Source organism: Giraffa tippelskirchi, chromosome 1, assembly GCF_054371585.1.
Source record: "Giraffa tippelskirchi isolate mGirTip1 chromosome 1, T2T-mGirTip1v1.2.pri, whole genome shotgun sequence".
NCBI classification, from domain to species: Eukaryota; Metazoa; Chordata; class Mammalia; order Artiodactyla; family Giraffidae; genus Giraffa; species Giraffa tippelskirchi.
Window position 1 is genome coordinate 177,109,362 of NC_137275.1, and position 12,844 is coordinate 177,122,205.

At 44.0% G+C, this 12,844-nt stretch overlaps 1 protein-coding gene across 12 annotated transcripts in view; it reads left to right on the top strand.

Moving 5' to 3' along the window:
- PHF24 (PHD finger protein 24) overlaps positions 1-12,844 on the top strand; it is a 28,166-nt gene that overhangs the window by 10,704 nt on the left and 4,618 nt on the right. For 10 of the 12 annotated variants that reach the window (XR_014058785.1, XR_014058794.1, XR_014058771.1 and 7 more), the window contains 6 exons: positions 6,699-7,080; positions 7,726-7,911; positions 11,123-11,201; positions 11,498-11,703; positions 12,051-12,211; positions 12,530-12,625. Coding sequence is in view for 4 of the 12 variants with exons in the window: in XM_081507118.1 (XP_081363244.1) it covers positions 6,703-7,080; positions 7,726-7,911; positions 11,123-11,201; positions 11,498-11,703; positions 12,051-12,211; positions 12,530-12,625 (1,106 nt within the window). In the remaining 8 variants the exon portion in view is untranslated. The remainder of the gene's footprint in view (positions 1-6,698; positions 7,081-7,725; positions 7,912-11,122; positions 11,202-11,497; positions 11,704-12,050; positions 12,212-12,529; positions 12,626-12,844) is intronic. The other 2 variants (XR_014058796.1, XM_081507172.1) reach the window with 1 other exon arrangement.

Here is a 12,844-nt window from a genome sequence, read left to right on the forward strand (position 1 = left end):
ATTCTTGTCAAAGGAAAAGCATACCTTATACCCCACAATGTTGTCCTTGTCTTTCAGAGGTGAAAAGTGAAAGTCGCTCAGTTATGTCAGACTCTTTGCAACTCCATGGACTATACAGTCCATGGAATTCTCCAGGCCAGAATACTGGAGTGGGTAGCCTTTCCTTTCTCCAAGGGATCTTCCCAACCCAGGTTACCATCTTTAAGTCAAAAAACAAAAGCATAGTTCTCTAATTAAAAATGTATAATTATTCTACGGCTGTTTTTCAAATTGCAGGTCCAGACCCATTATGAAATTATCAAATCATTTTAAAAAGTCACTATCAAGACTGTCCTTTGAACTAGAATAGAGAGGACAGAAAATACCTGGGAGCATGACTTGTAGTAAAATTAGGATTCTTTCACAAAACTTTGGGTTCAATTATAGGTCTATGAACATGTGTTTATAACTTTGTGTGTACAGGGTTACGTCGTAAACTACATATCTTACTATGGGCCACAGGCAAAAAATGTGAAAAACATACCATGGAAGGTTTCTGAGGAAAACATGGTGGCCTTGGAAATAGTAATTGATCATGAGGAAGGTTCTCAGTGAAGGGCTCGGTGTTAGTTTTGCATTCGCCTTGCCTGTTCCTCTCGTTGTAAGTTGGGAACCTGCTTTTCCACCTAACTGTAGAGCACAGTAGTGTGCATAATGCCTGTGAGCAGTGTCTTCAGACTACAGACTGAGCCACTCAGGAACCTCCTGGGGGCTTCCCTGGTGGTCCAGTGGTTAAGACTCCTCACTTCCAATGCAGGGGGCATGGGTTCGATCCCTGGTTGGGGAACTAAGATCCCATATGCCATGCTACACAGCCAAAAACAAAAAAAAGACGAATTTCCTGGGCCCACAGTCTCAGCAAAGCTCTAACATACATACTCTCTCCTCTACCCATAGCCCCACCCAGGCTGTGTACCCTCATATGCTCATGAGCTCACATGGACTTTTAAAAGAATGTAGAAAAGAACATGAGCATTCTAAATGCTTAAGACTACATATTCTGAACATACACATTAACAGATAAAGAGCTGAAGCCCATAGCGGTAGAATAACATGTCCTAGGTCACAGCAGGTTCAGAGCTAAAACAAGGCACCAGGTTGCCTCTGTGACTTTTTAAATTAATAATTAATGTGCAAGGTAGGAAAATTAGAAAAAACACATTAACAAAAATGTGAAAAACATATGCATCCTTTCTTAACAAAGATTAGATAACATGAGCATTTTTGTAACTTGCGGTTTTCATTAATGTTCATATATTTTGAACATCTTTCCACATTAATAAATTTACTTCTGCCTCAATGATTTTCATATTGTTCAGTCTCCCACTGTACCATAATTTAACCATTCCTCTGTGGTCTAATATTTGTTTGCAACTGAGGGAAAAAAATGAATTTTTAATCACCTTAAACAGTTTCCTGAATTTGATCAATAAATCTTGCCTCAATAAATCTCTGTTGTTACTATCCTGTAAATGACATTTATTCCCAGCAAATATTCTTTAATCATATTTTATTTTAAAAACAAATTTTACAAAAGGGGAAATGGAATCTTTCCTTTCTTATCAGTAAATTTATAAATTTTTTAAAATGAGTTGGGTTCCTTTAATAACAAGTGATATCAGGGCAAGCAGCTAGGCAGAGTAGGAATTTGCACCATTGTGGCACATAAAATAGTTGTTTCTAGAAAGAAGACGTGGCTGTCATCAGATTTTATGTGTATTAAGATTTCTCTGAAAAATAAAAAAAAAAGACTTATCCACAATTAATTAACTGGGAAATGTTATTAAATGCCTTTTCTCTTTCCAACACTTTGCTAGTCAGTAGAGGTAGATACTACACAGGGTAAAAACAATCTTACAGAGGAAACTGACATTGATTAAATAATCATCCTATTGAATATGTAATGGCAAAGATAAGTGTTCTCAAGTAGAAGAGCACAGTGCTGTCAGCACTCCTACGTGGATTGGGGAGTCGACAGTAACTTCCATGAGGAAACAATAGTTGAACTGAACTCTGATAGATGAAGCACTAGCCAGGAGGAAGGACTCTTCAAAGGTCCAAAATGGAGAGAGCATGGCAAAAAAAGACTAAAAGAAGACCAGTGTGGTTAGAACAGAATAAAAAAGGAAGACCGGACTGAGGAGGGCCTTACAGGCCGTGGTAAAGAAACTGATTTGGGGGTCCTTCCTGATGGTCCAGTGGCTAAGACTCCAGTTCAGTCCCCGGTCAAGGAACTAGACCTCACATGCCACAGCTAAGAGTTCGCATGCCACAACTAAATATCCTATGTGCTGCAACTAAAGATAGAAGATCCTGAGGGCTGCAACTAAGACCTGGTGCTGCCAAATAAATATTTTTAAAAAGAAAGAAAAGAAAAGAAAGAAACTGATTTGGGGCACTTTATCCTGAGAGCTTTGGAAGGCCATTGAAAAGTTTTAAGCAGCAGATAGCAGTAACACCTGAATGTCCCAGAGATATCTTTAATTCCACATGTATAAAATCCAACTTCATCATCCCTCTTTCAATGGCCCTACCCTTCTTGTTAGTTTTAAATTTAAAACTGCCATCTCAATAAGTGAGGTGGGAAAATCCTGAATAAAATACTATATGACTTCACTTGTGTGTGGAATTTAAAAACACTGAACTCGTAGAAACAGAGAGAAGAATGATGGTTTCCAGAAGCTGAGGGGTGAGGGAAATGGAGGGATATTGGTCAAAGGGTACAACATTCACTTATAAGATGAAAAGATTCTGGGAATCTAAGGTACAGTGTGTGACCATAGTTAACAGTTCTATATTGTGTACTTGAAAGATGCTGAGTATAGACTTTAACATTCTCGTCATAACAACAAAATGCTAATTATGTGAGATAAAGGATGTGCTAACCTTATTGTGGTACACAGTACACAATATATTGATTGCTAAGCCATCGCATTGTACAGTTAAAACTTAAGCAGTGTTATATGTGAATCAGTTCAATTCAGTTCAGTTCAGTCGCTCATTCGTGTCCGACTCTTTGCGACTCCATGAATCGCAGCACGCCAGGCCTCCCTGTCCATCACTAACTCCCAGAGTCTACCCAAACCCATGTCCATCGAGTCGGTGATGCCATCCAGCCATCTCATCCTCTGTCATCCCCTTCTCCTCCTGCCCCCAATCCTTCCCAGCATTAGGGTCTTTTCCAATGAGTCAACTCTTCGCATGAGGTGGCCAAAGTATTGGAGTTTCAGCTTCAACGTCAGTCCTTCCAATGAACACCCAGGATTGATCTCCTTTAGGATGGACTGGTTGGATCTCCTTGCAGTCCAAGGGACTCTCAAGAGTCTTCTCCAGCACCACAGTTTAAAAGCATCAATTCTTCGGCCCTCAGCTTTCTTCACCGTCCAACTCGCACATCAATACATGACTACTGGAAAAACCATAGCCTTGACTAGACAGACCTTTGTTGGCAAAGTAATGTCTCTGCTTTTAAATATGCTATCTAGGTTGGTCATAACTTTCCTTCCAAGGAGTAAGCATCTTTTAATTTCATGGCTGCAATCACCATCTCCAGTGATTTTGGAGCCCCAAAAAATAAAGTCTGACACTGTTTCCACTGTTTCCCATCTATTTACTATGAAGTGATGGGACCAGATGCCATGATCTTAGTTTTCTGAATGTTGAGCTTTAAGCCAACTTTTTCACTCTCCTCTTTCACCTTCATCAAGAGGCCTTTTGGTTCCTCTTCACTTTCTGCCATAAGGGTGGTGTCATCTGCATATCTGAGGTTATTGATATTTCTCCCGGCAATCTTGATTCCAGCTTGTGTTTCTTCCAGCCCAGCGTTTCTCATGATGTACTCTGCATATAAGTTAAATAAGCAGGGTGACAATATATAGCCTTGACGTACTCCTTTTCCTATTTGGAACCAGTCTGTTGTTCCATATCCAGTTCTAACTGTTGCTTCCTGACCTGCATACAGGTTTCTCAAGAGACAGGTCAGATGGTCTGGTATTCCCATCTCTTTCAGGATTTTCCACAGTTTATTGTGATCCACACAGTCAAAGGTTTTGCCATAGTCAATAAAGCAGAAATACATGTTTTTCTGGAACTCTCTTGCTTTTTCGATGATCCAGCAGATGTTGGCAATTTGATCTCTGGTTCCTCTGCCTTTTCTAAAACCAGCTTGAACATCTGGAAGTTCACAGTTCACGTATTGCTGAAGCCTGGCTTGGAGAATTTTGAGCATTACTTTACTAGTGTGTGAGATGAGTGCAATTGTGCGGTAGTTTGAGCATTCTTTGGCATTGCCTTTCTTTGGGGTTGGAATGAAAGCTGACCTTTTCCAGTCCTGTGGCCACTGCTGAGTTTTCCAGATTTGCTGGCATATTGAGTGCAGCACTTTCACACCATCATCTTTCAGGACTTGAAATAGCTCAACTTGAATTCCATCACCTCCACTAGCTTTTTTTGTAGTGATGCTTCCTAAGGCCCATTTGATTTCACATTCCAGGATGCCTGGCTCTAGGTGAGTGATAATACCATCATGATTATCTGGGTCGTGAAGATCTTTTTTGTACAGTTCTTCTGTGTATTCTTGCCACCTCTTCTTAATATCTTCTGCTTCTGTTAGGTCCATACCATTTCTGTCCTTTATCGAGCCCATCTTTGCATGAAATGTTCCCTTGGTATCTCTAATTTTCTTGAAAAGATCTCTGGTCTTTCCCATTCCATTGTTTTCCTCTATTTCTTTGCATTGATCGCTGAGGAAGGCTTTCTTATCTCTCCTTGCTATTCTTTGGAACTCTGCATTCAGATAGGAATATCTTTCGTTTTCTCCTTTGCTTTTCACTTCTCTTCTTTTCACAGCTATTTGTAAGGCCTCCTCAGACAGCCATTTTGCTTTTTTGCATTTCTTTTCCATGGGGATGGTCTTGATCCCTGTCTTTTGTACAATGTCACGAACTTCTGTCCATAGTTCATCAGGCACTCTGTCTATGACATCTAGTCCCTTAAATCTATTTCTCACTTCCACTGTATAATCATAAGGGATTTGATTTAGGTCATACCTAAATGGTCTAGTGGTTTTCCCTACTTTCTTCAATTTAGGTCTGAATTTGGCAATAAGGAGTTCATGATCTGAGCCACAGTCCACTCCCGGTCTTGTTTTTGCTGACTGTATAGAGCTCCTCCGTCTTTGGCTGCAAAGAATATAATCAGTCTCATTTTGGTGTTGACCATCTGGTGATGTCCATGTGCCAATAGCATCTCAATAAAGCTGGGAAATAAATATAACTTGCCCTCTTGCCCTTTTCTTTGATCCAATCAAGTTATCAATTATTCCTAAATTTCTCTGTTTCCACAGTATCAAATCAACTCAATCAGTATCATTCCTGCTGCTACCATTTTGGTTTAAACCCTCTGCCTCTTGCCTGGAATATTATAGTAGCCTTCTAATCAACCTCTCCTCCTTCCCTCTGTCACCTTTTTCCCCAAACTGAGGATAACTTCCTACCCATCTTTCAAGGTCCACTCTGACTCCCAGTTGTATGATCTCACCTTCCTTTAGGCATTTCCAGCACTCTGTCTTATTTTTCTTTGAGTTCTGGTATTAAGTAGCTTGAGTGGTAAGACACTATTCTTCCGCCTTCTATTTCCAATGATAAGCTGTCAGTGTCTTGCACAAATTACTGTTCAATAGGCCTTGATGAGGATGGATTGAGAGCAAGTAGACTCTCTGTTCCACTTGGAACAGACGTTCCCCAACTGAATTCCACTAAGACCCTTCAGGCTAGGAAATAGCAGACCAGCTTTGCAGTGTGCCATGTTGTGCCCTCACTTTCCAATGCCCTGGTACTACAGAGGAAGAGCAAGAATAATGTACCTTCTTAACCTGTAAAGAATATAGACTTTTGTTCAACAGTTCAGAGAATCAAAGCAGAATTAGTGAAGGCTTACAAGTGTGAGAAGCACTGTAAAGCTTATAATGGGCAGGTTGTCTGTGATCGACAGACTCATAAACAGGCATAGCTACTAATTAGAGAGGGCAAAGGAAGTGTTTGAGACCTTGACCACATGTATGAGATGGCATAGTTTCCTGAATGAGGCATTCAGTCCTCCAAAAATAGGAGTTCATGCATTCTGACTCAAAAAGTAGTCATCTGATATGGACTCTTGTGTATAGCACTTGTCAGAGGAGCATTCCTTCAGTCCCAGGTCTGAAAGGTGTAGCTGCAGTCTTGCATTATGCCTTAGATCATCTTTGGCAAACTTGGGTTCTTCGGTCTCCAACTATCTCAAAGTAGCAGAGGCCTGGGGCCCCTAGACCTAACTGGCTTCAGGATAGGAAGGGAGACAGAGATACCATCTCACATTTGTAGAGTGCTTTCTAGTCTACATAAGCCCCTTTTCTAGTGTTGTTCTCATAATCTGTGAAGTGTGCTGAGTAGATCACCCTCATTTTACCAACAGGAAAACCAAAGTCACAGGGCCAGTCAGAAATAGAACCAAGGTCTTCTGACTCCTTAACAAGTGCACTGTCCACCCCACCATGCTACTGAGTTCCAGAAAAAGGAGAAGCTGTTTAATAGCGTTTGCCACTTAGATGAATGGTTGAAACGCATTGGCCTAACATGACAAGCCATCAGCTGAGTCTGGGCCCCTCTGCTTTCTCTCCACAGAGCCATGGGGGTGTTGATGTCCAAGCGGCAGACAGTGGAACAGGTGCAGAAGGTGAGCCTGGCCGTGTCTGCCTTTAAGGATGGGCTGCGGGACAGGCCTTCCATCCGACGCACAGGTGAGCTTCCAGGGTCTCGCCGTGGCACAGTAGAGGGCTCTGTCCAAGAGGTGCAGGAGGAAAAAGAAGCAGAGGCAAGTGCCCCAGAACTCCAAGAAGAGAGCAGTGTCAACCGTGCCTCCTGGGAGAGGCTCCGGGACGGGCGTGGAGTGGAGCCTGAGGAGTTTGACAGGACCAGTCGTTTTACACCCCCTGCCTTCATCCGCCCCACCCGGAAGCTGGATGATGACAAGACTCCAGATATCCGCTTGGAGCCCAGAGAGCCTGTGAGTGTCCAAAAAGGGCAGAATCTTCCAGTTTTAGACCTTCTGAGGATCAGGGAGCAGGACAGAGAGGCCTGGGTGTGGTTAAAGAAAGACTCAAAACCAGAAAGATGGAGCTGAGTCAGAGTAATCTTTGAATTTCTTCCCCAAGAATAAAAATGTTATATCTTGGATAGACTTAGTGATAAAACTTGAGGAAATAGGTGATAAGGAATGATACCATGGGGGGAGGTGGTCTTTTGCCAGCCCTCACACCTAAGAGATAATATTGATTTCTGTAGGCGGCATTTGGAAATTTGGGTGGGGTAGGGAGAGGGTCACAAAACTAGAAGTTGCTCTTATATTTGGTGCCAAGAAACACAGGGATGCTGAGGGTCCTGCAATGCCTGGGACAGTCTTTCACAAGAGATTATTCTTTCCAAAAATGCTAATAGCATCCCTGCTCAGAAACATGATCACAGAGGCCTGAGCAGCTGGAAAAACCTGCTGGTTCTTATCTTCCCAGGGAGAAAGCTCTATTGCCTTAACAGTGGCTTCAGTTGGAGTTGCTCCTCTAGGCTGCTCCAGGGACACTCAGCCCCATTCAGGTAGCGCTGTGCTTGGTGGCATAGGATCTTGCTGCTGTTCACTGCTGCCATCTTTCCCCAGGTTGTTAATGATGAGATGTGTGATGTCTGTGAAGTATGGACGGCCGAGAGTCTCTTCCCGTGCAGAGTCTGCACCAGGGTTTTCCATGATGGCTGCCTACGCCGCATGGGCTACATCCAGGGAGACAGTGCCGCAGAGGTGACCGAAACGGCCCACACAGAAACAGGCTGGAGCTGCCACTACTGTGTGAGCCTTGGCTGTGGGGATGGTGGGCTCCTGCACTGCTAAGGACTGGGCACTTTCCCTGGAGGCCCAGTCTTACAACACTGGTTTCTGGGCAGTAACCTGAAGAGTGTTCCAATATTACATACAAGGGCTAGGACAGGCTTTCCCTAGCTCAGTACTGTTGACATTTGGGGCACAATAATTCTTTGTTGTGGGGGCTGTGTGCATTGTAGGATGTTTAGCAGCATCCCTAGCCTCTACCCACTAGATACCAGTAACACCCACCCCCAGTGTCAACAACCAAAAATGTCTCCAGATATTACCAAATATGTCCTGGGGGAATAGGACATTCCAGTTGAGAACCACTGAGCTGGAGAACCGAATGGATAGGATGAGACCTAATTATTCAAAACCGATCCTGCTTGGAGCAGTGGTGGTTTAGTTGCTAGGCATGTCCAACTTTTCCAGACGCATGGACTGTAGCCTGCTAGGTTCCTTTGTCCATGGGATTCTCCAGGCAAGCATACAGGAGTGGATTGCCATTTCCTTCTCCAGGAAATCTTCCTGACCCAAGAATCAAACCCAGGTCTCCTGCATTGCAGGCAGATTCTTTACTGACCGAGCTATGAGGGAAGTCTTGCTTGGAACAGTACTTAATCTAATAGTTGATAGTTGTCATTCGTTGTATTCATCTGGAAAACCAACCTGAAATCCTAACTGGCTTGCTTCCAGTAAGGATAGATTCTATCTCAGGAAAAGTTCTTAGTCCTGAGATCCTCATTTGGCCTTCTACATAACTCTTTGGAGCCTTTTTCTTCATCTCTGAAGTAATCATTTTGTGAATTAAGTAACAAAGACCTGTTGATTCAGAACTTTGCAAATTATACATAAATGTCCTCTAACTTTTGAGAAGATTAAAAAGACAGATTCATGTTTATTTCTCAGTAAACCTGAGTAGAGTTCAAGTCTTGCTTTATTGATCTGTTGCTCTGCAGATCTTCATTATTCACTGATTCCAGAGTAAGGATTATAAGCTGATCCCCTCTTCTTCCTACCACTGAGGAGAAAGTAAAGATGTTCTACTTCCTAACAAATAACACATTCTCCATGGCTTGTCCATAAAGTGAAGTAGAGAACAGTTACTTCTAGTCACATAAATACCTTCTCCCCAGCTGGAATATGACACAACAGAGCCTCCTCTACAAGCAGTCTCCTCTAGTCACCATTCCTCCAAATGCTAACTTTTTCACTCACAGCAACTCTGTTTGGCAGTGTATCTCCTGTGATTCCCCAACCACCTGTAATTTGGCTTGTGTATCCATCATTCTGCTGAACTGGCTCTTCTAAGGTCACCAGTGACCTAACTGTCAAGTTCAGTGACCTTTTCTCAGGAATCTTTTACTTGACCTCTCTGATGTGTTTAGCACTTCATATTGCTCCATCTTTTTTTAGGGTATTAATATTTTTGTGAGAATCTTTACACAAAATATGGAAATCAGAGAAAATAGAAAATCAGTAAAATGCCATCTGACTTGTATAACCACTGTTAACATTACCTATACATTGTACAACTCTCTTTTCTTGGCTTCTAGTACCCTCTACTGATTCTTTTCCCAACTTCCTTCTCTGACCATTCTTCCTAAGTGCCCTTAGTTTCTTGTCCCAGACCTAAATGCTGGTGTCTCTCACGGTTCTTTCCTACTATAGTCTCTCTCTCTGGATCTTTATCCACTTCAGTGGCTACTCCACAGCCTAAATACTAATAATTCCCAAATCTGTGGGTCCAGACCTAAATTTCCTGTCTCTTAGACTTATATCCATCTTAATGTCTCACAAGTACTTCACACTTAACATGCCCCAAAATGAACTCATCTTTTCCCCCACACCCATTATTCCCTCCATTCCTTGCCTCTGTAAATAGTAACACCACCACCACCACCCCGCCTAGTTACCAACCCCTACTCATTTCTCTCCCTCACCCCTCACATCCAGCAGGTCAGCGAGTCCTATGGACTCTTGGCTCCCAATCTCTCTCAAAGCTTTCCCCTTTTCTTCATTCTCATGTCTTAGTTTAGCCACTTATCTTTTCTTTATTGCATCAACCACCTAACTGCCCTCCATGCCACCAGGCTTTGCCCATGTAACCCATTCTCTACACAGCAGACAAAGAGCTGACCATATCACTCCACACTTAAAAACCTTTCTGTGACTCCCCTTTGCTTTCAGGGAAAAAGGCCCAGTTTGAAGGACTCAATAAAGGGTATTTGAGGCACGTCACAATCAGGCTTCTGCTGACCTCACCTCCCTTATCGTTTATCATTCCTCCCTACCCTCTCCCAAGACAGACACACACACAGTCACATTCTCTACACTCCAGCTGTACTGAACGTCTCACAGTGTTATACACCATTGTGCCAAGTATATACTAGGTGCTCAAAAAGTATTTATTGAGAGAATGGTTTGAGTTCTTCATGAAATCCACAAATGAATAGTCATGAAATGTCTGTTCCTGTTCTTTACTGGTACTTTAGAGAGGAAATGATCTACTGTAAAGAATCCTTGATAGTTTAAAGACTGTAAGACTATAAATTAATGCTAACAAAATAACATATCAGTGCTCTTTTGGAGTTAAAACTTCCATGGCACCACTAAAAAGAAAAATTCATTTGGTTTTAGGAAATTTTTCATGATGGCATCTCTTTCAAAACCATTCTGGAGTGAAAGTGATACAACTTTAGGATTAACAGTTTTACCAAATATGGAAACTGGAGTTAGAATTAAACTTTTTAAACTAAAATACTCTTTGAACACAGTCTAACACAGAGGCCAGATACGTAAAATAGATAAAGATGGAGCTACTCTGGTTGATGGAGCTGAGGATTCACAACCCTACCCACTTGCCCCCTTCTCGCTTGCAGCAGCTTCCTAAGGCACCGCCAAGGAACCCCTAAGCTATCTCAGAGAATAATCCAAAAATACCTACTTTAGTAAAAGGGACTTGGGGCTGGAGCCAGGATAACTGGGTTCTGGGGATGATCCCGGCCAGAGCTGGACAACTCTGAGCAAGTCCTTTCCCCTTTCTGGGGCCTCAGTCTCCTTGATTGTGAATGAGATGCTGGGATTAGATGATCCTGTAATTGCCTTCCATCTGAAACACTGTTTCACCCTTCTTGATCCTTGGCCTTTCTTTCTGGCCTATATAGCCATTGATTTAGCTCTTCCTCTTTTTCAGGACAATCTCAACTTGTTGCTAACTGAGGAAGAAATGTACAGCCTCACAGAGACCTTTCAGCAATGTAAAGTTATCCCTGGTAAGGCTGGGTGGTACTGCCAATGGAGAGGGCCAGGCAGGTTTCTCCTTCATACTTTCTAGGATGAACCACGAAAGGAGTAATCTGGAATTTGGAGGGCAAGGGTGTAAATGGAACCCTGTTTGCAAGCTGTTGGCCCACCCCTGGTCACAGCCTGTGTTATCCTGGCTATGGAGACAAAGACTGGACAAAAGCTGTGGGTGTGGGGGCTCTGGAGGGTACACTCAAGGTGAGTCGAGGTACTCCGGATGCTGAGAGAAGGGTGGGCATGGCTAGCATGCAGTGCCTCCCCACAGACTGCTCCCTGACGCTGGAGGACTTCCTACGCTACCGCCACCAAACAGCGAAGAGAGGGAACAGTGACAGGGCTCTAAGTGAGGAACAAGAGGAGCAGGCAGCCCGCCAGTTTGCAGCCCTGGACCCTGAACACCGAGGACACATAGAGTGGCCTGATTTTTTGTCCCACGAGTCCCTCCTGCTTCTACAGCAGTTGCGTCCCCAGGTAAGGGCCAGCGGGGGTAAATGTCTGTGGGATATTGGGTGACAGGGCCCTGGGAAGCATGCCAGGCAGGTTGGGGGAACACTGGGTACTCTCTGAGCAGGAACCAGTACCAGGAAAGGGCTCAGGTTCCAGCCAGTGACAGGTGATCCAGTGCCTGGGCTGGGGAAACTGCCCCAGGAAGACTGATTTGCGCTGGACCTCACTGCAAATGTTGGTGCTACCAGAAAGGCTCCAGGCAGCTTCAAAGGGAGGTTGCAGAGATGATAATGGAGGTAGGATTCTCTATGGCTTGACAGTTTACAAAATATTTTCATCTCCAAGGTTTTAATTTGTCTCTTCTTTCACAGAACTCTCTGTTAAGGCTTCTGACAGTCAAGGAGCGGGAGCGAGCCCGAACCACCTTCCTGGCCCGGGGCAGCGGGAGCACTATCAGCGAGGCCGAGTGCCACCATGCCCAGCACTCTTGGTTCTGCAAACGCCCCACCAAGGCTCCTTCCTGCAGTGTCAGGTCCACTCCCTACCAATCCCTGCCCCCACTCACCTACCCTCCTCATTTGTCCCTTGGTATGAAAGGTACCTGCCTCTCTGTTTCTTCTGCCCTTTCATCCAATAGCCAGGAGAGGATCCTTCTGTGAATTAGACAGTGACCAGTGTCTACTACTGGCTAAGCCATAGAGCAGCCTTGACTCCAAACTCTGTCACCCATGTCAGAAAAGCCTGGATATGCACATCCAGGGGTTCACCAGAGCTTTGGATTCACCAGAATATGGGAGGGGTCAGACCTTTCACAGTCCCGCTTCTAACCACATGTCTTTGTACCCAACAGTGTCAGCCACGTGGGTCCCATAGCAGACAGAAGCCCAGCAAGCAGCAGCAGCAAGAGTCAGGACAAGGCCCCACTGCCCACAGAGCCTGAGTCCAGGTGAGTGACACCTCCTTACCTGGCTGTCTACACCCTGACCCACACACACACAAGTAAGATTGGGCATTATGCACCATCACCCCAAAACAACAAATGCCCACCCCAGAAACCAGACTTCAAGAGTGCACATTTGACCCCAGATCCATAGGGCTAGAGGGCTGTCAGCCTGGAAGCACAGTCTGCCAGCACCATATCAGGCACAAGCCAGGACTTCCCTGA